Source organism: Vanessa cardui, chromosome 4, assembly GCF_905220365.1.
Source record: "Vanessa cardui chromosome 4, ilVanCard2.1, whole genome shotgun sequence".
NCBI lineage: Eukaryota > Metazoa > Arthropoda > Insecta > Lepidoptera > Nymphalidae > Vanessa > Vanessa cardui.
This window is the reverse complement of record NC_061126.1, coordinates 12,542,067-12,566,962: the sequence shown is the minus strand read 5'-3', so window position 1 is coordinate 12,566,962 and position 24,896 is coordinate 12,542,067. Positions and strand designations below refer to the sequence as shown.

Sequence of the window (24,896 nt, the reverse complement as noted above, 5' to 3'; positions counted from 1 at the left end):
GACCTTTTTGTAATCAACAGTTAAATTGAATGTCCTTGTAGTTTACCGTATAGAAAAAAAGTAAGCAAAATATCTGGTTGGTTCAATATCCTTTTAACCTTATTTATCTTTAAGAATTTACATCAAATTTTTAATTTAAAAGCGATCGCTAATGTTTATATAATATTTTATAATATACTGTAATTTCAGCAAAATACAATTAATTCTAAATAACATCCAGATTGAATTGAATTTTAAGCGGACTCAATTGACACTATTAACAAATTCGATCTATTTAACTAAATATAAACATAATTTGCTGTACAAATTAGAGGTTATAGACTTACATAACAAATAATATTAATTTAACGAACAATATAATAAATAGATATCTATTATTGCATGTGACCTTTTTTGTTTCTCGCTGGCTGAACACTATGCGACCATTGCTCTGGAATTTAAAAATAGAATTATCTTGTTCTGCTTACTGGTAAGTCGTGTGTCACGTTGGATACAGGCGATGTCGGGGATTGGGTGCGGGCCAAGCTGTGGCAACTTGAAGAATTCTTTGCTTCAGACTTCGCTACTACTGCTGAATACTGTGGAGGCTCGGGCGGACAATCTATACCTACCAAAATTAAATAAACATTTAAAATTAAAGACATAACAAGAGCCTGTACATTTGCCAGCCCACTGCTGGGCTAAGGCCTCCTCTCCCCTTGAGGAGGTTTTGGAACATATTCCACCACGCTGTTTCAATGCGGGTTGGAGGAATACACATGTGGTAGAATTTTTATGAAATTAGACACATGCAGGTTTCCTCACGATGTTTCACTTCAAAGACGAGCAAGAGATGAATTATAAACACAAATTTAGAGCATGAATATTCAGTGGTGCTTTCCGGGGTTTGAACCCGCAATCATCGGTGAAGATGCACACGTTCTAACCACTGGGCCATCCCGGCTCTCAAATACGTAGTTAAATAGTTAAAGTTAGATTAATTCACAAATTGATTAGATATTTATTTGTAGCTGGACTTGAATTATTTGAAAGCAACTGTAGTGTAAGTAAAATTACGAATAAAAGTAATCATTCAATATTCGCTTTATTCTACAACGTATTGTATGTAATAATGAGCGCGTACGAAATGAAATTATCCGCATAATAAACGTTAATATAATAGAAACATAAAAAATGTATTTAAATTATATTAATTTCATTTTGTGAAAATTATACAATAGAGACTCACGTCCACGTAAATTAAAATTATACAATGAGAGTTTTATTATACAATTTCACAACAAATTAATTTATTTAATACACAATTTAGGTACTAAAGAATAAAATCAAATAAAACCTGTGTAATAACGGTTCTAAAAAAGCTCCCCGTTGTAAATAGAGGCCTATGCATAATAAATTGAATAAAATTGTAATTAATATTACACTGCCAGTAATTAGAAAACGTGAAACTTCCCTGGAGTTTGGTGTCATACCCAAACAATTATCACTGAATTTGGGAATTAATGTGTATTTATTTTTTATTCTACGCTTTGTAGAAAAACTTCGTAACTTCGTAATATGTCACATTCGAACAGCGTAGTTGAATAAACTACTATTCTTCTTTTCTAGGAGGAAACGAAACGATTTTTTAAACGAGACACGATTCTCTTAAAACCATATCCAGAATCATCTTATGTTTATTAATAACAAAATAAAATTTAAATAAATTTCCACTACTAACTTGTTGTTTGGCAGATGACATTCATTTATGTCATTGATATTGTTATAATAGATTCTAAACGCAAAAATAAATGCTTAGTAGTTTGGTATTCCTGTCGAGTGGGTGAGGCATTATAAATACAAGGGACAAAGCCATAAGGGATACACGGCATTGGTCCCTAAGAATGGCGGCGTGTTGGCGATTTAAGGAATCGATATTCCTTGCGCGCCAATATATATGAGCCGTATTGACCACTTAACTATCAGATGGCTCGTTTGTTAAGCAATTTATCTTGTACAAAATATCAATTACATTTTCTCTAAAACTATCAAAAGCTGATAGAACGTCATAAGAAACAGTAAGTTGTCAAATCCTTTGGCTAGAGCCTTACGCTTCAGACGTATCAGATGAAAGTAAGAGAATAATTTGCGTACCCAATTGTGCAATAAAATATTATCATAAATTATTTTTGTAAGTATTTGACAAATAAAATAATTTCGTTGTGTTCGTACTACTATTATAAAGAAGTATTTTTAATTTATATGTAAGAAGTATTCTCCAGTACTTATGATTTAATTCTAAAAAGTCTGCACTAGTAGAAATCTCCTTTATTAATAAATTATATCAATATTAGAATCCGGTTATCAAAAAACAATGAGTTAAGAAAACTATTAACAAATTCGTCTATGAATAATTAAAGCCAATTTACAAGAGTATTCATCACTATATTACTGTTGTCATCATTGTTGTCTGTTCTAATTGTTTCAACGATAAATTAATTAAAAATTAAAAGTGTCGAGTTCGCTTGAAAGGTAAAACTTTTAAATCGGCCCATGACTCGTAACGGCAGCTGAAGTAATTATTCACTAGTGAACCCTAAGGTGTACATCGATCGCGAATACGTACACAAGGGAGTGTATTCGGTGTGATGTAAACAAAACCGCTTTATTGCAATAATGTCGCATGTGTTATCATTGTCAGATGGGAAGAGATAAGCGGGGTGAGATTTATTTCTCGTATGGCTGTATTTTTATTTTTTTTCGTTTTATTATGACGTGTGACTTGTAAAGCCATGATCCTTATTAAAAATGTTATCGTATATGAGTTTGCATATGTTTAACAGTTTTGTTTTCAGTCTTTTAAAAAGCAAAAAACGGGTTTTAAAAAAGTTCATCCTCTATTTTGAGACACTGCTTTTTCTTTGTCTTTTTGTGAATAAGCTACCAGAACTAGCTACGAACAGGAGTCTCGATAAATAGTTTATATCATCTTATACTCATTGTTATGTCATTCTTATGTATATGTATCTAATGCATAATATAATAAAAAAATATAATATATATATTGAGAGAGAACGTCAGTCGGTCAGTTTTATTATCATATCCTAATATATAATGTATATATTTTTATGAGGCATCACCTACTGTTAAATATCTTGGTGATGCAAAAAATGTTCTCATATATTTTCCACAGTACCTTTTTTAACTTTTATTTATAATATATGAATAAATCTACATGAACGTTAAGTTAAGCTTAAAAGTAAGTACTTATATAAAACGGAGTTTAATCGCAGTTTTATTTCCGACCCAGCGCAGATTCTGTCATCACATATGGGGCTCGTATTGCAATTTTCATTCCCAAATATTACACAATATGTTTGCAATGCGAATTGAGAAAATGACTTTTTTTTCGTTTCATTTGAACATAACTATGATCGTTCAATTTTATTTTTTGCTGTCATCATAATTGTTTTAATCGCGCAATTAATGAGTTGAGTAAAAGTAAAGTAAAGTAACAGCCTGTAAATTTCCTATTGCTGGGATAAGGCCTCTTCTTCCATTAAAGAGAGTGTTTCAAACATATTCCAACACTCTATTCCAATGCGGATTGATGGAATGCACTTGAGGCAGAGTTTCGATGAAATTAGACACATGCGGGTTTCCTCTCGATGTTTTCCTTCACCGCCGAGCACGATATGAATTATAAACACAAATTAAGCACATATATAATGGTGATTGCCTGGGTTTGAACCCGCAATCATCGGTTAAGATGCACGCGTTCTAACCACTGGGCCATCTCAGTTCTTCCACTGTGTTGAATAAGTACTAATGGATTTATTTTTAATTTGAATAGAAGAATATCATTGACACTTGATGAATCAACACACGCATTACTCGGCATCTAAAAACCGGGACTAAGATACAATATCCCTTACACGACAGCCGAGATTGCCCTGTGGCTTCATGTGAATCTTAATAAAAGATTTCGGCTTCAATACCGGACAAACACTTCTGAGTTTTCACATGCTTAATTGATGTTTGTAATTCATCTCATGCTCGTTTGTGAAGGAAAATATCATGAGGGAACGCAATGTTGGATGGAATTTTAACTCAGTTGTATTCACAAGCCCGTATTGGATCGACTTGGTTAAACAAACAATCCCTCAAAACGTAACCACGGGAAGAGTTATTCTCTAGAATATTTGATATTGGATGCACTGGATTGATTGTTGTTTTCACTTCTTCGTCTATATAAGGCATGTTAATTAATGCAAATATTAAGTACTATTCTGTAGAAACCACACTATTATTCGAAATTGTTGGAAGGCAATACCCTATTTTGATTCGCGTAAACTTAAATTATTAAAAATAGTTAAGTCTAATATCACCTTTTTATGGTATAGGTTTGACGGACGAGCATATGGGCCACCTGATGGTCACCATCACCCATAGACAATGAAGCTGTAAGATTATTAACTATTCCTTACATCGTCAATGTGCCTGTAGTTACAGTGGCTCACTCACCCTTCAAACCGGAACTCAACAATTCTGAGTACTGTTATTTGGCGGTAGAATAACTGATGTGTAGGTGGCAGACCCAGACGGGCTTGCATGAAGCCCTACCACCACCACCAAGTAAATTACTAATATTTGACGATCGCATTCTACGGTTAACTTCGAGTTGAAGAATAGGTCCAGAGTTCCATCGCGATTCAAAAAAGAAACCGAAATAGGCAAAGAATACTTCAAACTTCATCCATTAATATTCGAAGTATAGATAAAATAACCATAGTTTGTTCTGTTAATAGGCAAAGTTTTAAACCGTGATTCGATAGAATCTATTATAGAATTATAGTGCAGGCTATCCAATATTGCAACGTTCTAGTTTTATTGTGCACGTTTGAATAATAAATACATTTTAGAATTTTCCATTTAATGTCTTCTTCAATAATCGAGTGGATTATTTTTGGTTGTTTTATTCCAAAAGTTTTGTTATTAACACATACATTTTTAAAACAAAGTCTTAAAATGTTCTAGATCTTTTATCAAAGTTAAAGATTTAATAACTTTGAGTGTAATGAACGACGTGGACAGTATATGATGATGTCGACAAAGAGTCATAAATTCAAATGTGATAAAACTAGTACGTGCCAGATAAAGTTTTGCAAATAATTCCACTAACTAGCAGAATGGCACTCTTGATCGAATGTATTATCCTTAAATTGGGAATAGGCCTTTGTTTAAAAGTGATAGATTTGGCTGTTATTACTTTTGACATTTCATTTTATCATTTTTTAATAATACTTTAAATTTCCAAAATTGTATATTATAATTAGTTATTCTTATTTATTAATATATGAAATTAAAAAAAATCTGTTTTTATTTGAATACAAAATATAAAGTACTGTTTATTTAAGATTCAAGTGGATAATATTCAGAATTAAATAATAAAAAACATAATAAATAATAACATCTATAATTCTTTATCTTATCTAAAACGGTCAAACTCTTCTAACGCTATTTAGTTTTGTCAATAATTCATAAACGTATATAAATTAAGAAAAGTTCAGCAAAATTGTATCAATGTAGTAAAATATTGGTACAAAGTTTCGATAAATTTGTTGGAACCGTCTTTTGCTCCGTGCCATTTTGTATTCAAATTAGTAGACAGATTAGTAAACAAAGTTGCTTTGTTAAAATCGTTAAACGAATTTAGAATTCAATAGAATTGCATTGCTTTTTGTCCCTACTTCAGCCAAAGAACAAATTATACCGTTATCAACATTACATTATTTAATAAAACTTTGTCGTTGGTCTATAGACAGGCTAGTAGTAACGTGTTCAGGTTCTAGTAACTATGTCTTTTTTATAGACAAGGTCCAGCCTGTTGATATATACTCAGAAGCAGTCAGGCGTCTAAAACTTTTGACAAATTACCAAATTTCTCGTGGCTATGAAAGTGGATAAATTTTTGGGTCTTGTCGGATTTACCTTCAGATTACGAGAGGAATTAGTTTCCTTCATTGCTACGTGATATGGTATTCTTGTGTAGCTGAATTGCAATGAAAAATCGTCCAGAAGGATTTCATCATCATTTTAAATGGAAGATGTCCACTTCTAAACAAAAGAAAGACCTAAAAAACTCCACAAAGGCTGGTGTTGCGCCACCTGCATTAAGCGGCTTTCCGCGGCTTCTCGCGATACTGACAAATCGTCGCTCTACTTATAATGGGTCTGCCTTATATATACTTTTTATATAATTCTATTTGCAACCAAATATTTTCTTAGTGGTCCCGAGAAACCTTCTGTGTAGGTGCCATCATAAATATATTCAACCAAAAAAAAATTGTTTCCCGTTTTCAAGGACGATAAATTTAGTTTAACTTTACGCACTTGGCATATTTGTTGAAAGCAAGGAATATTTCTCTCAGGTCAATCTATTTGAAATAAAAAAAAAGTCTGAACATAAAAGAAGGTAAACTATGTACATATGTATCTTAGTCCGAGTTTATTCCATGTAATACAGTCATTCGTGTTTCTCATTACATTTAATGATACCATTTCGTCTCAACAATGGTTCTTTTAGATTATCTTATAAAAATAAATGATCCTTGATTCGATTCACAAGTAAATGTGTGATAAATGTATATAAATGCTTACCATTTTTATATTCATTTAAGGCTCTATTTATAAATGTAATTTAGTTGATCAGTTAAATTGTTATGTCCTTGTCTCGTGTATATCAAAACATTGATGTTAGAAAGAGATGAACCAATGTTTATCTGAACATTCGCTAATCAATGCCAATAGTATTATATCTTGTAGTAAATACGCATATATTTATAAATTATTATTATTTTAAATACTAGCAGTACCCCAAATTAAATGAAATTAAAATAATCTTATTTACTCCTCTCCTTTTAAGCTTATCACTTGTGTTGGGAGTACGACAATAGCCCTTGGGCCCGACCCTTCATCTCATCGATCCTGCAACTTTTACATGGCTAGGCAACCCGTGAACCCTTGCGCTATTGACGCTATTTTAATATCAACGATATATAAAACTATTTTTATTTGCCCCAAATTTAATTATTATCGGCTTTCTTATTCTTTTATTTTTTTATTTCACTGGGTAATCAAGCAAACGATCTAATTAATGGTGCATAGTCATCACAGATAATAGACATAAACGCAGTACTGAATATTAATCCCTTACATTGCCAATGGGCCACCAACCTTGGGCACGTAGATATTAACTCGAGCCCGTAGTTACACTGGCTCACTCAACCTTCGAACCGGAACATAACAATACTCAGCATTGCAGATGCAAACAACTTTTATTACCTAGGGGGAAATAGGAAATATCTGCTTTTTTCTGATATTGTTGAGCAGCTGGGCCATCTGATAATAAGTGGTTACAACCGATCATATAAATCAGTGATGTAAGAATGGTAATCAACCATTATTTTCATCACCAATGCATCACCTATCCAACCAATCTGAGGACCTAGTATGATATATCTCTTGAATTATACTAAGTATTGTTTTTTGGCAGTAGAATATCTGAAGATGCTACTTAGCCAAACGGTTTTGCAAAGAGCCGTACCACCAAATATCTATCTAATTATATTTAATATGTAAATTAATTTATAATTAAAAATAACCAGTTATTTTAATTAAAGTTATAATATTTAACATTCAAAGCAGTTTTACATTAAATAATTGTAACACATTTCATAATAATCTGTTTAACAATTTCCCTCCACGCCTACATTATCAGGCTTATTTTATTACGGAAGTATAAAATGATTGTAAGGAACATAATTACCTTTGCTGAGTGGAATAAGATCAGGGTTCCTATCGTCTGGGGACGAACGCTTCTGAAGCGAGGCCTTTTGGTTCTTGGTTGATTGCATTGTCACTGTGAATTAATAACACGTTGAATATTTTACACGTAATATATTTAGAAAGTCGCCTCAACGCGGTTATAACATTTTTGATTAAAATTACGCTGAAACGCGGACCAAACTCCTTGGTGTTTTTTCAAAAATCAGGTCCTATTAATTTCATAATATCAAAATGATATAATAGTTGTTTTTTATATTTTAAAACAATATGATGAAAAAATATATAATTTAGTAAAACGTTTTTAAAACAAATAGGACTCACTTTAAGATAAGATTTGTTGGTTAGCCATTATTTTACATTAAGACAAAAGAAGATGTTGTATTAAGTGGCATATAGGAAGTCTTATAAAATTCATAAGCCTCAGCTGATAATTTTTTTTATGAAATATGTAGATGTACAGTGTAATATTTTGATATGATTTTTATTTTCATTGCACTAGAAAAAGTACATTTAATTATATTATAATAGCGTGTGGTTAAATTTGGACGTTGTTTATACTCCATGTAGGAGTAATTTGGCCAAATAATTCTAAATACTAAAGTTCTTTTTTTATTTTAAATATCTTCTTTTCTTTTCAGAATTAAATGAATTCTTTGCATTAAGCTCAAACGTTTGTAATATTGAGCTTCAAATTGTAATTTTAATCTGACTTTAAGTTTGAGTTAAAAAATGCTAATCAAACCTTCGTAGTCCCGAGCCCTGTGTCTCAGTCTGGTCGCAATGAGTGCAAGGCATAAGATGATAGCCACAGTAAGAGCGGCACCGAGCACCCCGCCAACCGCCCAGTTAACTTCCCAAGCTTCTTGTGCTTCTGTATAAATAAATAAATTTTGTATTAATAAATTTTAGTCAAGATATTCAAGATATTGATTTCTTTCTAAACGTATTTCTTTGAAATTTTACAGTAATATTATTTTATATAAAACAATAATAGTATTAGAAAAAAAAAATCACTAAGATTTGTTTTTAATGTAATTAGTCTAATCGTCGTCGTCGTTTACAAAAATATTTGTTTTAAAATAGATAATTCACAGGTTAAGAATTCGGATCTATTAAATTTTTTGATTTGGCCAACTAATTGCAAATACTATGTATTATAGTACCTTGAACCCAAAGGAACAAATAAAAGATGTTTCTTCTCATAAGAAATTAGTTCTACCAGACTAGTTTTGGATACTTCGTATATTTAGGTATAATTTTTTTATCTTATTTGAAATTTCTTGATTTAAAACCGAATATTTTATACGTAATTTGTGTAGTAAAGTTTGGTAACAATTATTTGACAGTTTGACTTGACAATAGTGTTGGTATCGATATCCGAATGTAGACGAGAAATTATATTGAGTACGTAAATATTCCATTTCGTCTACATAACATTGTTTTACATATCGTTTTACTATTTATTGCAATAAATTCTCTTTGTAGTAAAATATTTCGAACGAAACTTGGTTCACATGACATCAAAGAAACGCTTTAGTAAAAAAAGTCCGCGTTTTAATGGCGTGACAGTTCAATTATGATGTGTTATAACGCAGATAAAATAAATGTTTTATCGATTTGTAAGTGTTCCATGTCTATTTGAGTTTCGAGTTATAGATCTAAAAAAATATTTTCCGACTTCCGACAAGCGTTGGATTCCTCGCGATGTTTTCGTTCGCCATGCACAAAATGAAATATAAACATTCAGAAATTATAAGTGACCACTAAGAGCATCCTAGTAGGATGCTTAGAGCGGGCGGTGGGATTTTAGATAAGATAGATAGAGGATAGAGGATAGAGGATTAAGATATAAGCAATACAATTATGAAACTATATAGCTTAATAACAATAGTGTACGATATTCTAAAAAAAAAACCTTTTTTTTTTAAATGACCTAACATCGTATCTGACCTATATTAGAAATTTACCGCGATATTAGAATAACATTCTCATCACAACTCGATTAAGTCTCGAAATTGACACTTGAATTTAAGCCAAATTACCGTTTTCATGGCGATGGAATACGCCTCTACTTTTAGCCAACCGTAATATTCGCAGGGCGTGGGCGGAATAAAGACTGAAATTTAGATTTAATGCAAAAACTTAGGAAAATATTACAACTTTAATATTGCAGATATGATAACCTTCACATAAAAAAACTTTGGGGTTAAGTGCACGACTTTCTGCGACGCCTATTAGGGAAAAATCTATTTGCCAGCTTCTGCCAATCCCACTTAGGAAGTCTATTGCCAAATTGTTTTTAACTATATGTATATAAAAACCACGTTATGAACACGGATAGGTATATACGTAAGGTGAGCATTATCGTCAACCTTAACGAGCCCGTATTGTCTCGCTAGGAATGCCTACTCCTTTTATGGCGAAATTAATTATACTTTTTTATATACAATTTTATTTAAAGTTTAAATTTTTCACTTATTTATAATAAAATAAAGTATCTTATATACTATTTTTTTTTCTCAAAAACATACATATTTATTTTATAGATGTATTTATAGAGAATTCGTTCGAGAAAATGAACTAAATTGCACAAGAAATCGCTTGACGAAATATTGATTATATGTTTTCGTTTTGTTATACAATTCTTAATTATATTAAAAACTAGCCTAATAAACTACCAGTAATAGTAGAAAAACCTCTTTACAGCATAAGCGTTTTACTCAAGCAAAGCAACGCTTTATTTAACCTTGCAATTTTACTGATATAGTGTGCAAATATGTAAAATAAAAAAAAAATACGTCTGGACGACAACTTGATAGTACCCTATAAATAATTGTCCATCTACAGCTTGGCTCCAGTTAAAATTGTCAATCGTTAGGCGTTATGTCCTTCTTTTGGGGTACGATCTATCTTTATTTGAAATTTCATCAAATTCGGTACATTAGCGTAGACATGACAAAGAACAGATGGAGTACTTCCGGATATTATAATACTAGTTGTGATGTAAATAATATTAGCCTTAAAATATGAAGAAGATATTTTGACAGTTATTAATTGTCAAGTTAAGAAATCCATTCAGTCAGTTCATTCGTTCAACTTTGTTACTTGTAATAATTAACTAAAGACGTTCCCTACAATTTATCAGTGTCAATTTAATATACATAATATATCATATACTCGCTTACTGTTTCAGACGATGGTCTAACAATGATTGATTTACTGTGACATACAAACTATACAAGTCAACATAAAATATCGTTAGCTTTTAAAAAATCAGGAGCCGAGATGGCCCAGTGGTTAGAACACGTGCATCTTAACCGATGATTTCGGGTTCAAACCCAGGCAAGCACCACTATATAAATGTTCTTAGTTTGTGTTTATAATTCATCTCGTGCTCAGCGTTGAATGAAAACATCGTGAGGAAACCTGCATGTGTCTAATTTAATTGAAATTCTGCAACATGTGTATTCCACCAACCCGCATTGGAACAGCGTGGTGGAATATGTTCCAATCCCCCTCCTTAATGGGAAAAGAGGCCATTAGCCCAGCAGTGGGAAATTTTCAGGCTGTTACTTTACTTTACTACTTTTTAAAAAGGCAAGTCAGGTTATAAATTTTTAAATATCGAACGGGGCATTCAACTTACAAGAAATCGCATAAAATTCGATATAAATTATAAAATTTCGATATTTCATAAAACAAAATATGCTGGGTATGATTTATCGACAGGTTGTAATCTGGATAGAGTTATTACAAGCTATTGATCCTTATAATTAGGAACCCCATAGGTTACGTATTATACTGTTTGTTTTCCAAATAAAAAGGAATTGGTAAATTATAAGAAAGTCTCTGAAATCTAATAAAAATAAAATGTTTCTTGAGCATCATTTACATTAGAATGCTGTTGTAATTACAAAATTTCAGCATTTAATACGTCAGATATATGTTACGGTGACATTGCTTTGGAGAAATTCACCGCAATAATCCCGTAAGTCACTAGTATTAAAATGTCCCTAGGGCATTCCCAGTAATTTATATTATACCACAGTGCATTCGGAAAATACATAATTCAGCACCGGTATCAAAATCTCATCCAGTAAAAAATATATATGACAATAACCTCGATACTCCGATACGATGCAGATATTTACCAAATAAAATGATCTGTCTGGTTATGCAACCCAAGAACTGAATGGGTTTTATTTAAATTAGACTACTTTGTATTTCAGCCTCGGTTTTATATTCAGTGTGATGTTGCGAGTGAGCCAGTGTAATTACGTGCCGTAGCAACACTAGTAATGCGTATGAAACTGGTATTATGCAAAAACTTGGGTATACCCGCGGGTCATAACTAGTTATTATATAAACACTAGAGTCACTTTTTACATATCACATACACAGCTAAGCTGACTAAGCTTAAGAGATAAAGCCTTACTTATATATGTTTCTATACTGAAAATCATGTATTAAAACTTGTACATATTTTAAACTAAAATACATTAGAAAAGTCGGGGGGAAATTATCCGAAGTACTTTTGTTAACACTACGAATTGTAAAGCCCGCTTATGCTTTGTAAACAAAATAACAGTTGATACACTTTCAAAATTTTACCGACCATGAAAGTATTTCTAATAAAAGTTCTGAGAGCAAATGCAACCACAACCGAGAGACAAAACAGCGTCGAGACGTAACTTTTTATGTGTTCTGATTTGTATTTTGTAAATGCTCTGTTTGCAGAGATCATTTAAAGGTCGTGTATACTATTTGCTTGTTTGCCTCGTTAGTATAGTAGACTAGAGAATTCTAAAGTACTAGGTTCAGGTTCGGGTCAGGGTATTAAAAAGTTATTGGATTTACAAAATCTTATTAGCATATAGCAGACGCTAATCCAGCTATTCATTCAGTATCAGATTGCCATTCCAACGAATAATTAACCAGTGATTACGCTCACACTTGGCCAAAGAAATAATTCCCGCGTGGTTGGTCATTCTCTCTTGAAATTCACGGCTTTGACATAAGTTGGTCGCTATACCAAATTATTGCCAACTTAAATCTTAAATTATAATATTACGGCAAAAGAAAATACCAGATCAACTATCTCCAAAAGTAATATTATTTAAGGATCAATATACATACATACCAAAACAATATTATTCATGATTATATTTTTGTATATTAATAAAAATATGCTTTACACAAATAGGCTTTTACAGGCACCTTTGAATTGTCATTTCACATACTATTAGGGGAATGTACCAACAGTTCGGAATGTATATTCTGTCACCAGCTGAACGTCTGAACCAGCAATGTATAAAAAATTCTAATGTAATTTTCCATTTATCAACAATAGAGAAAACTCTCGAAAGATAAATCTACATAAAATATTGCCTCCGCAAGACATATTCAGCAAACCCAGTATGTCGATGCAGCATACGAAGCCAATGGTTTCACGGAGGTCGTTGTCATTTAAATAATTCTATACTTTAAAGGAATACAAACTGCATTTGTATTGCAACAAAAGCTTTTGATTAAAGCTAAAACGATAATATGAAACTCAACGATCAAAGACGTTTTCTTTATAAAATTTTAGTTTATATAAAGTTTAGCTGCTTTGTTTGTTTAAGTGCAAACAATTATTGTGCTGAATTATATAAATATGTCTGTTAAACATAATAGTTTTCTTATGTCCTTTTTTTAAAAAATGTACTGTATTCAATTAAAAGTTTTCTTACAAAGAAAACTTAAAATAAATAGGAACCCTAAATATATATATTTAAAAACTATTTATGATGATACGTTAAAATGATTTAATGACTATCTAAGTACTTATCTTGCACAGTTCGATCTTAAAAGCGTTGAGTATACTTTAGTAGTAGGTACACAATTGTTACAGTTTTAACAATAAAAAAAACATCGTCTAGTATAACATATACAACGCCAAAATGTTCTGAATGGAAAATAAAATATAACATAACATAAATATAACAGGATACGATGACTAGGTAGATTTGAGATAAAAATCGTAATTCGTATTCGTAAAAAGTAGTCTGCCAGTTTTCGTAAATTCTTCATAATATGTAATTATTTGGCGATTTTATCCATTGTGTATTCGTTAAAAGTGTTAACGTACGTGTATATTATGTAAATAATATTAATTTATATACATTCTAAGAGCTCATTTTATCGAACTGTGTTTCTCGTGTTATTAATAATATAAGGAATTATTGAAATTTGATATTTCAGTGTTTTTTTTTTTATGGAATATGTTTCCGGACGAACATATGGGCCACCTGATGGTAAGTGGTCACCACCACCCATAGACAAAGACGCTGTAAGAAATATTAACTAAGATGATACATCCCTTGTGCCTGTAGATACACTGGCTCACTCGCCCTTCAAACCGGAACACAACAATACTGCGTACTGTTGTTTGGCGGTAGAATACATCAGAGTGAGTGGGTGGTACCTACCCAGGCGGGCTTGCACAAAGCCCTACCACCAAGACTTTTTTATTGTATTAGAAATGAAAGATTGTCTTATTTACCTGTCCTTGGCGATAATCTAGGTGCAGTTTCCACGGTGAAAGAGATATGCTCCGATCTTCCTCTACTGTTAGCAGCATATACAACCAGCTTCAAGTGTCTTTTAGCTCCTAGTCTTCTGAGGTTCCATACTGCTGCTCCGTTCGTGGAATTTGTTACTAGACCCTCATTTGCCCATACTTCTGCGATGTATGTACATTGCAGACCGCCTTCGTAACCTTTTCGAAATATATGTTTGGATTAGATTTCTATTAACTCTAACATAGATTTTGCATATCTAAAGATATTTACAAGCTACTTAATTACTATCCTGAATTTTTATAAAGATATAAAAGCAATGTATATCGATCATGTAGAAATAAAACTGTATAGGATCTGACAACCATATAACCAATGATATTTTTAAATTAATGGACGTTTTAATAAATAAGTTATTTACAAAAATACCTGCTAGACAAGTTAGGTCCAACGAGTCATCAGTGAGGTTGTACACTGAACAGTTGGAAGGTGGGTCAGGCCTCGTTGCTGGCAGTAAAGTGTAAACACACGGTGACATTTGCTGCCCGGCTAAGTTAGTTGCTCTGCATGCCAGTGTGCCGTAGTCGATGTCGGAGACGGGGACATATGTGAGCACCGACTTGCCTTCTTTTGCGTTCACCGTGAAACGTTCCTGAGTAAAATATAATATTATATATGATACAATCAACCATTTAGTCAAGAGCAGGTTTTAAAATGAAACATTAATATGTTGATTAATTTTTTTTATTTTATTATTACAATGGAATAAAAATGAACATCAAAAGTTTCATTGCAACTGTAAAAATCTTTCTACAGTACTAATAATAATAACAAATTATATTAGCTGAAATCATTAAGCTATCAGTATCAGAATTATATAAAATCATACGAGGTAAATTCCGCCGAATTCCGAACATAATCACAATTATTCATCGTGAAATGAATATCAGACTACACAAATGTTGAATAATAAAAGGTTCAATAGAAGGGACCGTTTATATCACAGTATAAAGAGTGATACGCTGTTCAATAATTTCTTATGCCCGAGGGTAGAATCATAAAGAATAAGGAAGTATTCCCCAAGTTGAAACCTTCTCACGACTTTCCGTGTCAAACGACTAAGTTCCAAAATGTTTTCTTTTGTAATTATCTACTTCGCGTTGGAAAAATACTCTTAGGAAAACAAAAGATTTGATACTTTTTTGTATCACTTTATGATAATAAATAACTTTATTTACCGTATTTGAATTTATCATATATTCGATTATTCAATCCAATTTATGTCATGAGAAGAGATGATATAACTTTTGTTATATTAAAGTGTGACATTAGCCTATATATACTTTTACTATTCACTTCATGTATTCATAGTGAAACAATCGATCTACAAATAAATCTAACATAAAATAAAATAAAACAAAATCTATAGAAAAATATTACATTGAAAGTTTGTCAAATAAAATAAAATATAATACTGAATAAAATATAGGTATTCGTAAAACCTTTACATATTTTATACTTACGAAGTTTAATATTTCAAGGTATACTCACTGGGTCAACTTTAATAGAGCCCGCTGAATTATTGAGTGTCCACTCGAAAGTATCTGGTGGGGGGAAAGCGTCTACTTCGCATTCCACCTTCGACGGTTCTTGTAGAGCTGCACCGATCAATTTCACCTCTCTCTTTCGACATAAAGGTCTATCTGTACAAAAATAATATGCACTTTTTAATAATATATAATAATTTGTTTTTGTGTCGTCACATTTGTATATAGATGACCTCGTGACCGAATTTTGCCGGAGCCCAAGGAAGACTAACTATGTAGGAGAAAATATAATAATAATAAACAGGACCTACCACTTTACGTGCTTTCCAAGGCACGAATAAACACTTCCAGAAAAACTCAATAACTGCTGATAAGAACTAATATAATACTATAATACGAGGCTGTTTATTTATTAGTAGAAATATATAAAAACTTTTTCGTAAAATATAAAAAACTATATTACGTTACATATGGCTAAAACTGCTTGACGCTTGTTAACCATGTTAAATACTAATATAGTCTTGTAATGTAGTCTTTAAAGTTTCTTAATGAAGATTGTTTTTCCAGATCGGTAAAAAAACCTAAAAGATGTTCCGAGATTCAAACAAAAAGTTAACAATAGAATATCAAAATAAACATCAATGAATCCGAACCTTTTTCGCAGATTCAGTAATCGAGACGCAATTTATAAAAAGGAATGCTTACTGTAAAATTCAATTTAATCTCGAACCAAACTAAAATGCGAAAATATTCTGATATTATTCATTAAATGCAAAGTATTCGTAAAACAGACTAAACTAATGCAAGACATTTCAGCACAACTTTCTTTTTATTTTCTTTTATATTCTTTATTCTAAGTCCTACTTCAACGACAAGGAGAAATTACATAACTTATTCATTTCTTCGACCATCAAGATAGCGATCTTTTTCTTTTCTTACATTGCGCAGTCAATTAGCTCTTATACAGCTTCTGCTTATCTAAATGTACCCTGTCAGTCCATTTGCCGTATTGTTCTGGCTTCTAATTGATTAAATGATTCAAGATTTCTGATCCCTTTGTGGCCGTAGAACCGAATCGGATAGATAATCTCTGCCATTAAATCTAGCATGTCACTCAATTGGGATGTCTATCGAATACCATTATAGGTCAAATAGTGTAAGGTTTGGCCATAATTGAAGAGACTTAGGTTCACATCACCTAACTTCCCACTAAAACCATTTGAATACCGATCAGTAACAATTATAGTAGTAAATTTAATAATTTCAAACAAAATTGTGCACAGATAGCTAGTTGAAATTTATTATGTATTCACAGTTATATGGAATTTTAAAAGCAACATTTATCATATATCAAGTATAAGCTTTATATTTTATATTAGGTGTATTAAATATAAACCTTATTCTTGATATAAAACGAATTAATTCCCCTTTTTTTTAAATTGTATGCATGTATGTTTATTTACAATTAATATTATAAATAAAACATAATATTTTATTTTAAAATTTAATAATGTATTTTCTTTTCGTAATAAAGCCAAGCAAACAATTGCGCCTATTGTTTGCATGGGATCTTCTCGGATTTTCCTTGTCGCCATTGATGAATATATTAGGTGATTGTCATAATTAAATCTTTTCATTCGTCATAATTATATAAATAATTTTGTTTTTGTACTTAGTTTAGTTACGACAATTATTTCGATTTTAACGAATGCTCTTATAAATTTGTGCCCTAGATTGCTATCGTCCAAACAAGAATTGAAAATCGGAAATTATGCTTCCAAGTGCTCTCATCTGACAACCACACTCAATAGCGGATATACTGAAAACATTGGATCATTGTGATGATTAAAATTCTTAAATTTTTTGGCCATAAATGTAAACAATATAATTTCTATCGAATATCATAGGGTAAATAAGATTACTGACTTCCGTGATTGAATTGGTAGTTATTATATGAATATATAAGATAAAAAAAAAAACAAGAAGAAAGGTACAAACTTACAAACAATCTGCATCCGCAAAGGCGGTGATTTTCCATCACCTTCGACGTTGGATGCGGTGCAGGTGTATAGACCGGCTTGGTGGCGTGACACATTGCGGAGTGCGAGATTGGTGTTAGCAGTCAGGATCACGCCGTTTGATGGATTGTTTTGAAGCAGAACACCCTACAAAAGAAAAAAATAACATATACTATTTGTACACATTTTTTGTAATGGAATTATATTTTCAATTACTACCGTCCAATTCAAGATTTGGTGACGAATAATAGAGAACGAAAAGACACGCCGTGACCCCAAATAGTTTGGGATAAGTGTAGGATAAAAGAAAGAACGATGTAATGAAATCGTATTTGTTCTTAATTTGAGTGTCAAAAACAAATGAGTGTCACTATCAAATAATTTCTATTCGTTTCGAACAAATCGAATTCGAACGAGGAATTTCTTGTGACTGTCATTATCGTATGGTTTTCGGCAGATAAAAAAAAAGTCCGTCGAAAATATACGAAACTGTCAATTCAGCGATTTTTATGTTAGTCAAGATAAAAAATACTGAATTCTAACGTTTTCCAAACCGATGCCGTTTTACGCGGTCAATCAAAAACTGAACGGGAACGAATGAATACAGGATTTCGCTATGAATACAAAATTGTCACGGAAAAATATTTGTTATAATAAATAAAAGTTTCCTTTTATTTTTTCAACGCTGAATCGATTAAATATGACAATTTGTAGAATTCCAAAAAAAATATTGCGTACGGGTTATAAATTCGAATCGGTTGTTCAATTTTAGAACTTGGTACCTATACATAACCATGTATATTCTAGCAAAATCTATTATATGTCAAAATTAATAAATAAAAATATTTTTTCCATTATTTTTTAATTTATTAACAGCCTTTCCCACTGCTGGGATAAGGCCTCCTCTTACATTAAGGAGAGGGCTTGGAACATATTCCACCGAGCTGTTCCAATGCGGGTTGGTCGAATGCACATGTGGCAGAATTTTGATGATATTAGACACATGCAGGTTTCCCCACGATGTTTTCCTTCACCATATATAGTGGTGCTTGCCTGGATTTGAACCCGCAATCATCGATTAAGATGCACGCGTTCTAACCACTGGGTCATCTCATCTTTTTCCATTATATTTCTTTAACTGATGAGTAGTAGTCATCATGTTCTATTGGTACAGTGAGAAAAATAAACTGCTTTTAATACTATGAACACCCTGTTCGTAACGTGGCATATGCCTCGGATAGAGAATCGAATTACAGAATTAAAATGGTCCTTCAAACCAAAGCTTCTGTGACGAGCTGCACAAAGCCTAGCTTTAATTCTTTTATAAGTTAAATATTTAATCATTGTTATGTAATTTTCATCAACAAATATTTGAATAATAAATGTAATAGTTGTGTGGAAAAGTAAAACAAAATAGTTTTTATCTTACACGTAACTAGTCAGTGAACAGATATTATATTAATTAGTGGCAATTTTCCGTAAATTACAAACGAGGTAGTAATATGTCCTAATTAGTGCTTAATTGCCGAAATACTAGCGGTAAAAATTAACTTTTGTTCTCATCTGATTTGTTGTTAAAACAAAATGTTTTTGTTTGAAAACATGAATGATTACAGATTTAATTAATGCGATATGGTACATTCTAGCAGCTGCAGAATCGCTATTCTATGTTTAACGATATAGACGACAGTTTTAAGGAGATTTTCAAGCAGCTGTATAGCGCTGAAAAAACATATGCTTCTCAATGTTACAAAAAAAAAAAAAGAATTACGAATAAAAGTTTGCTTTACAAAAGAATGGCCTTGCTTCTAGTTATAAGTGAAAGGTGCTTGCTTTGTTTAGTTGTCACACCTTCCAAACTAGTACCATCGGTATACGAGCTAGACAAAACTGCAACAACTCAGCAAAGCAACGACGCCGATTGTTAAAAGACTAATATCAAGATAATTTATAATCTTTGCATCAATTCATAAACTCTTTGAACCAATATAGCCCAGTGGTTAGAACACATCTTCTTAACCGATGATTGCGATAACAGGCCGCTGAATATCCATGTGCTTAATTTGTATTTATAATTTATCTCGTGCTCGGCAGTGAAGGAAAACATCGTGAGGAAACCTGCATGTGTCTAATTTCATAGAAATTCTGCCACATGTGTATTCCCTCAATCCGCATTGGAACAGCGTGGTGATTTTTATTCCAAACCTTCTCCTCAAAGATAGAGGAGGCGTTAACCCAGCAATGGGAAATTCACAGGCCGTTGTTGCATCAATTTTGCTAGTGATCATGGGCTATAAACAAAGAATAGCCCAACTCACTCTACACAACTAACTAGATCTTATATAAAATGAGATTGTTACTGCATACATTTGAAACGTGTACAGATGACGTCCCGTGAATCTGCGTCAGCTTAATTTATAAAGTCTCGAGGAAAACTGAATCGAGTAACCCTTATAAAGTAGGTTTAATCCAAGCTATTCTCCAAGTTAATAGGTCATACATCTCGTTGACAACTAACTAACTTAACTAAGCGAACTATGTATAACAAATGATAGCTTCTATAGCGTATAGTAACTGTATTATTTGAAAAAGCCAGATATCACGTCTTCGTCAATACCAATAATATTAATGAAAAAATAACTCTGTATGTCTTTCTGTTGCAATCATGGCAAAAACACTGAATTTAAAATGATGAAATTTAAGGAAGGATAGGCTATTGTTCTTCCTAATACCCGATGGCCTAAAAACTTAACAAAGACGCAGGTGATATCTAGATGGACAGTAATTTTATTTTGATGTTGTTTTATGTGTTTGAAGTATGTTATCTTCGTGGAATTTTATACTTTTCGTTTTTTTATAGAATCATCAGATATTTGACTGGTTTAAGTGAGCGGATGAATAAGAAGGAATTTATTAACACTTTCATTAATGTAATTGTTAATTATGTCCTTATTCGAATGAAACGAAGCGTAATAGTTATTTTAAATCTGAACGAACTATTCATTTATTTCTTCGCTAAAGTTGATAAAGTTCTAGACAAAGGACTTATTCAATACGTCATTATCCCTAAGCGACGCTTTTGAAAAAGTTTCATAAGGCCGCTGGTGGTGTTAAATTAATAAGAGCTTTAATTACTCGTTTTGCAATATACGTCTAACTTAGTTGTGATAAAGTTTAATTTCGAATAGCAACAAAACGACAACCTTATCAAGCGCATCGAAGTCGTCAAGTGCGTTTTCATAGACGTCGTAAAAGTAAATTTTATATTCAATATAAAATTCACCCTCAAGGGTAATAAAGCGTACCTCTATGTTTTATTTTATCTTTGTAAGTTAACATGTTATAATAAGAAGCCACCGAGTACTATGTTGCAAACATATGGTGACTTGTGTGGAGAAAAACAAAGTTATCTTATTGCCAATATTGGACTAACAGATAGAAAAATATGACAGCAGAAAATAAAAATACCATAAGTCATACTTACATTATGCTCCCACACTACTTTATAAGCGGGTGGGTTGGCATCGACTTCGCATCCGAAGTATACATCGTCGCCCTCTTCGATATCGTTCGGGTTCATCTTGGCACCGAGGTGCATTGAGGCAACGGGCACGTCTGTTGAATTATTCATTCTATTATTATTGAAGTAGAGTTGAATTTCCTATGTTCAATGTATATCTTGTTATACCGAATATTTGACGCGGTTTTATTGCGAGTGCATGAAAGTTTCATTTCTGTGTCGAAAATATATTTTTGGCTTATTCCATTCTACTTGCCATAAATTTAATAAATCATAGTTTTCTGTTCGTTTCGTTGTTTGATTTGTTACGTTTTTTTTTCCTCTTCGTAATTAATAAAAATATGTCACGATCGTTGAATATTATACAATTCCATTTCGAAAATAGAATCGTGTAAAATTTGTCGTTCGTTATTTCCATTTTAATAAGTTTTATAATTTGGGATTGACTTTTTGTCGTTTGACGCATCAAACAATTAATAGGATCAGTCGAATTTTTAGGAATTCGCGGAGAAATTTACCTTTACCACGCAAACAAATTTTTCATTCTTTTTAAGTTATCGTTTTTGTATTAAAAATTTTAACAGCTTACATGAAATGACGTTAAAAATATTATGTAAAAAAATGGTATTTATAAGTACGGAATCGGTAGGTCTTAATTCATGTCTCCATTCCACGTACAAGGTATTTTAGTGCTTTGAGCGTATTTAATACGCCCCTTAAGTCAATATCACACTGCCTCTGACTTAAACGATAATTTTAAAGAAACTAAAAGTCACGTGACCTATTTCTTTTGTTTTAACGGAACTCTTTGTAGTAAGTTAGGGCTTAGACTCTCTTTACTAAAGGTTATTTAGAGATTTTAGCTATTTATAGCTGGATTAGTTGCGTTACAGATTTCAGAATCACTAAACATGAATATTTATATGTATATGTTAATAATATTATAAGTTTGTGTTTGAGCAATAAAGTTTTATTATTATTTGTGTCTGTAAAGTATGCGATTTTGGTAAACGATGATAAAAATTAATATAAAACCTTCATGCTGAAAAAAATTAAAAGTAAAGTTCTGCGTAGCGGTGAACGCCGCCTACTTGATATGGAAATAGCTTCAGTATAAATCGTGAATTCTTTCTCACAGTTTGTTATCCAACTTTTAATACTACACCGCTTTTTCAATTTGTCTTTAATCGTAATACGGTTTATCAGGCCATAGACTATGTGCTATCTCCTTTAAACATTGTACTAACGTCAGTGTGACAGGACTTTACACTGCCAATTACAGCGGCAGTTGATAGGCTGTGGTTATTTGTCTTCGATTCACCTCTATCTAAAGCGATCGTTACGTAAATTGATGCGTTCGATTAAAGCTTCAAGATTTACTTTCTAAGTTGAATAGGTTTTAAGAGTTTTGAATTCAGGATAAGATTAATTTGTTATGTCTGCAGTAACATTGTATTCAATATATTCTAATTATAAGTCATTGTGAAAGGTTCGATATTTAAAAAAAATTCAATGTCCTATCGTCGCTATAGTTCCAACCTGTTTTTTTTTAATTATGTACTTATGTATGCATAACGTCGAGGTTAAAAATTGATACATATTCATATACGTATTTACCTATACCTAAGAGAATTCGCAGACTAAGATTTTATAGTCTAAATAAAACAAACTAAATAGCTACTAATTTTGGTGGATTATTGTCTTGTAACTACCATAATTAAATTCGTAGATACTTTATGATATGAGATTATTTTGGTTATCTTTTTTTACAGATAATTTAAAGAAAAGGAAAACGATTGAAAAGTATACTTGTAGAGCTGCAACGTTACCATAACATTAAATCAGCACGAGATGTTAATAAAGGTTTGTGTAACGTGTAATAATAACAATAATGTTTTTATTTGCTCAATACAAACTGTATCGAAATGCTGAAATCATACTTACAATATACATTAAGTGGTAATTTGCTTTCTATCGTCGATTTATTGAATTTGGAGTGCTCTGCCCTGCAAGTGAGTATTTTCCCATTGTGTTCCTTCTGAGGCGTCCACTGCAATAGCGATTGAGTCTCGTTTCTATCGTCCAGCTCCTGTGAAAATGTATCCTTTAGAAATTGCACAATCCAGGTTACTAGAACGTGACGCGTTAAGCTAGATCTTAAAATGTTAATATCGTAACTATTGGCGTTTGGATATAGTTTTGGATAGTTAGATCGAATATCTTTACTGACTGTTATATGTTAGAAGTAATTCTTGTTTCTGTAGGGATTCGTCTATCTTTGAAACAGCTCGTACGAATTTTGTCATTTTTTTGTATAGATAATTTTTAAGCCTATTAAGTTTATCTATGAAGATATAACGAATAGCTCTTACGATTTTAGCTCTTTTTTTTATTCTGATATTTTTTGTGTTAAGTTTATTTATCGAGATATCTTACATTACAAAAATATATTGTTTTTACAAAAACATATAGTGATATAGCATTGAAGTCCAATTATATCGAGCTTAAAGACTCGAGTCCAAATAATAATATGATACAAAAAAAATCACAAAAAAGCCCTGGCTTTTTGCTTAGATATTATTTTCTGTATATTTGTAATTTTGTTCGTAACCGAATATAAAATCAACTACAACAAATGTGACTAATCATATAATATAACAATTTTTAGTATAAAGCGTATTAGTTCTCAAGCCGTGACGTAACAGGGTTACTATAGAAACTAATCCTCATCTAACAAGTAAGCCAAGGGCGAATCAGCAACGTACTACGATAGATTAATTAAGGGATGTTCACGCTTAACCGAGTGCCATTGCTTAACATCCTCTAGAGGATAAAGGGTATTTAAAGGTGAAAATTTCATGAATAATATATCACTGGCCAGAATTTAACAGAAATAAATGCGGATTCTCGAATGTGAACAATAATTGAATGTGTCTTAAATCATTTTGCTCTGTATATTTTGAACTAGCTGGCAATATTGAAAATTTTCTTATAAGACAAAACTAGTCTCCAATTTCGTTGAGTGAGAAAGTTATTATTAGTTTTGTAATATTATGATGATAATCAAACATTTTTTTTCTGTTATGTAATCATGGGAGCCGAGATGGCCCAGTGGTTAGGACAAGAACATCTTAACTTATGATTGCGGGTTCAAACCCAGGCAAGCACCACTGAATATTTATGTTTATAATTCATGTCGAGCTCGGCAGTGAAGGAAAATATGAGGAAACCTGCATGTGTCTAATTGTGTTGACATGTGTTTTCCCCCAACCCGCATTGAAACAGCGTGGTGGAATATGTTCCAAAACCTTCTCCTCAAAGGAAGAGGAGGCCTTAGCCCAGCAGTGGGAAATTTACAGGCTGTTGTTGTTGTTGTATGTAATCATGTAAAATAAGTCGCCATATATGAAGTTACATATTATGT

General features: G+C 31.9%; 1 protein-coding gene across 3 annotated transcripts in view; it reads right to left on the bottom strand.

Annotated features, from left to right (window-relative positions):
* The window catches only part of LOC124544047 (nephrin-like), a 246,889-nt gene that overhangs the window by 5,270 nt on the left and 216,723 nt on the right, over positions 1-24,896 (bottom strand). For all 3 annotated transcript variants that reach the window (XM_047122441.1, XM_047122442.1, XM_047122440.1), the window contains exons 8-16: positions 23,417-23,561; positions 21,437-21,567; positions 17,937-18,099; positions 15,939-16,090; positions 14,817-15,039; positions 14,372-14,587; positions 8,570-8,698; positions 7,808-7,900; positions 468-607 (exon numbers count right to left, since the gene is read on the bottom strand). In XM_047122441.1, coding sequence (XP_046978397.1) covers positions 468-607; positions 7,808-7,900; positions 8,570-8,698; positions 14,372-14,587; positions 14,817-15,039; positions 15,939-16,090; positions 17,937-18,099; positions 21,437-21,567; positions 23,417-23,561 — 1,392 coding nt within the window. The remainder of the gene's footprint in view (positions 1-467; positions 608-7,807; positions 7,901-8,569; positions 8,699-14,371; positions 14,588-14,816; positions 15,040-15,938; positions 16,091-17,936; positions 18,100-21,436; positions 21,568-23,416; positions 23,562-24,896) is intronic.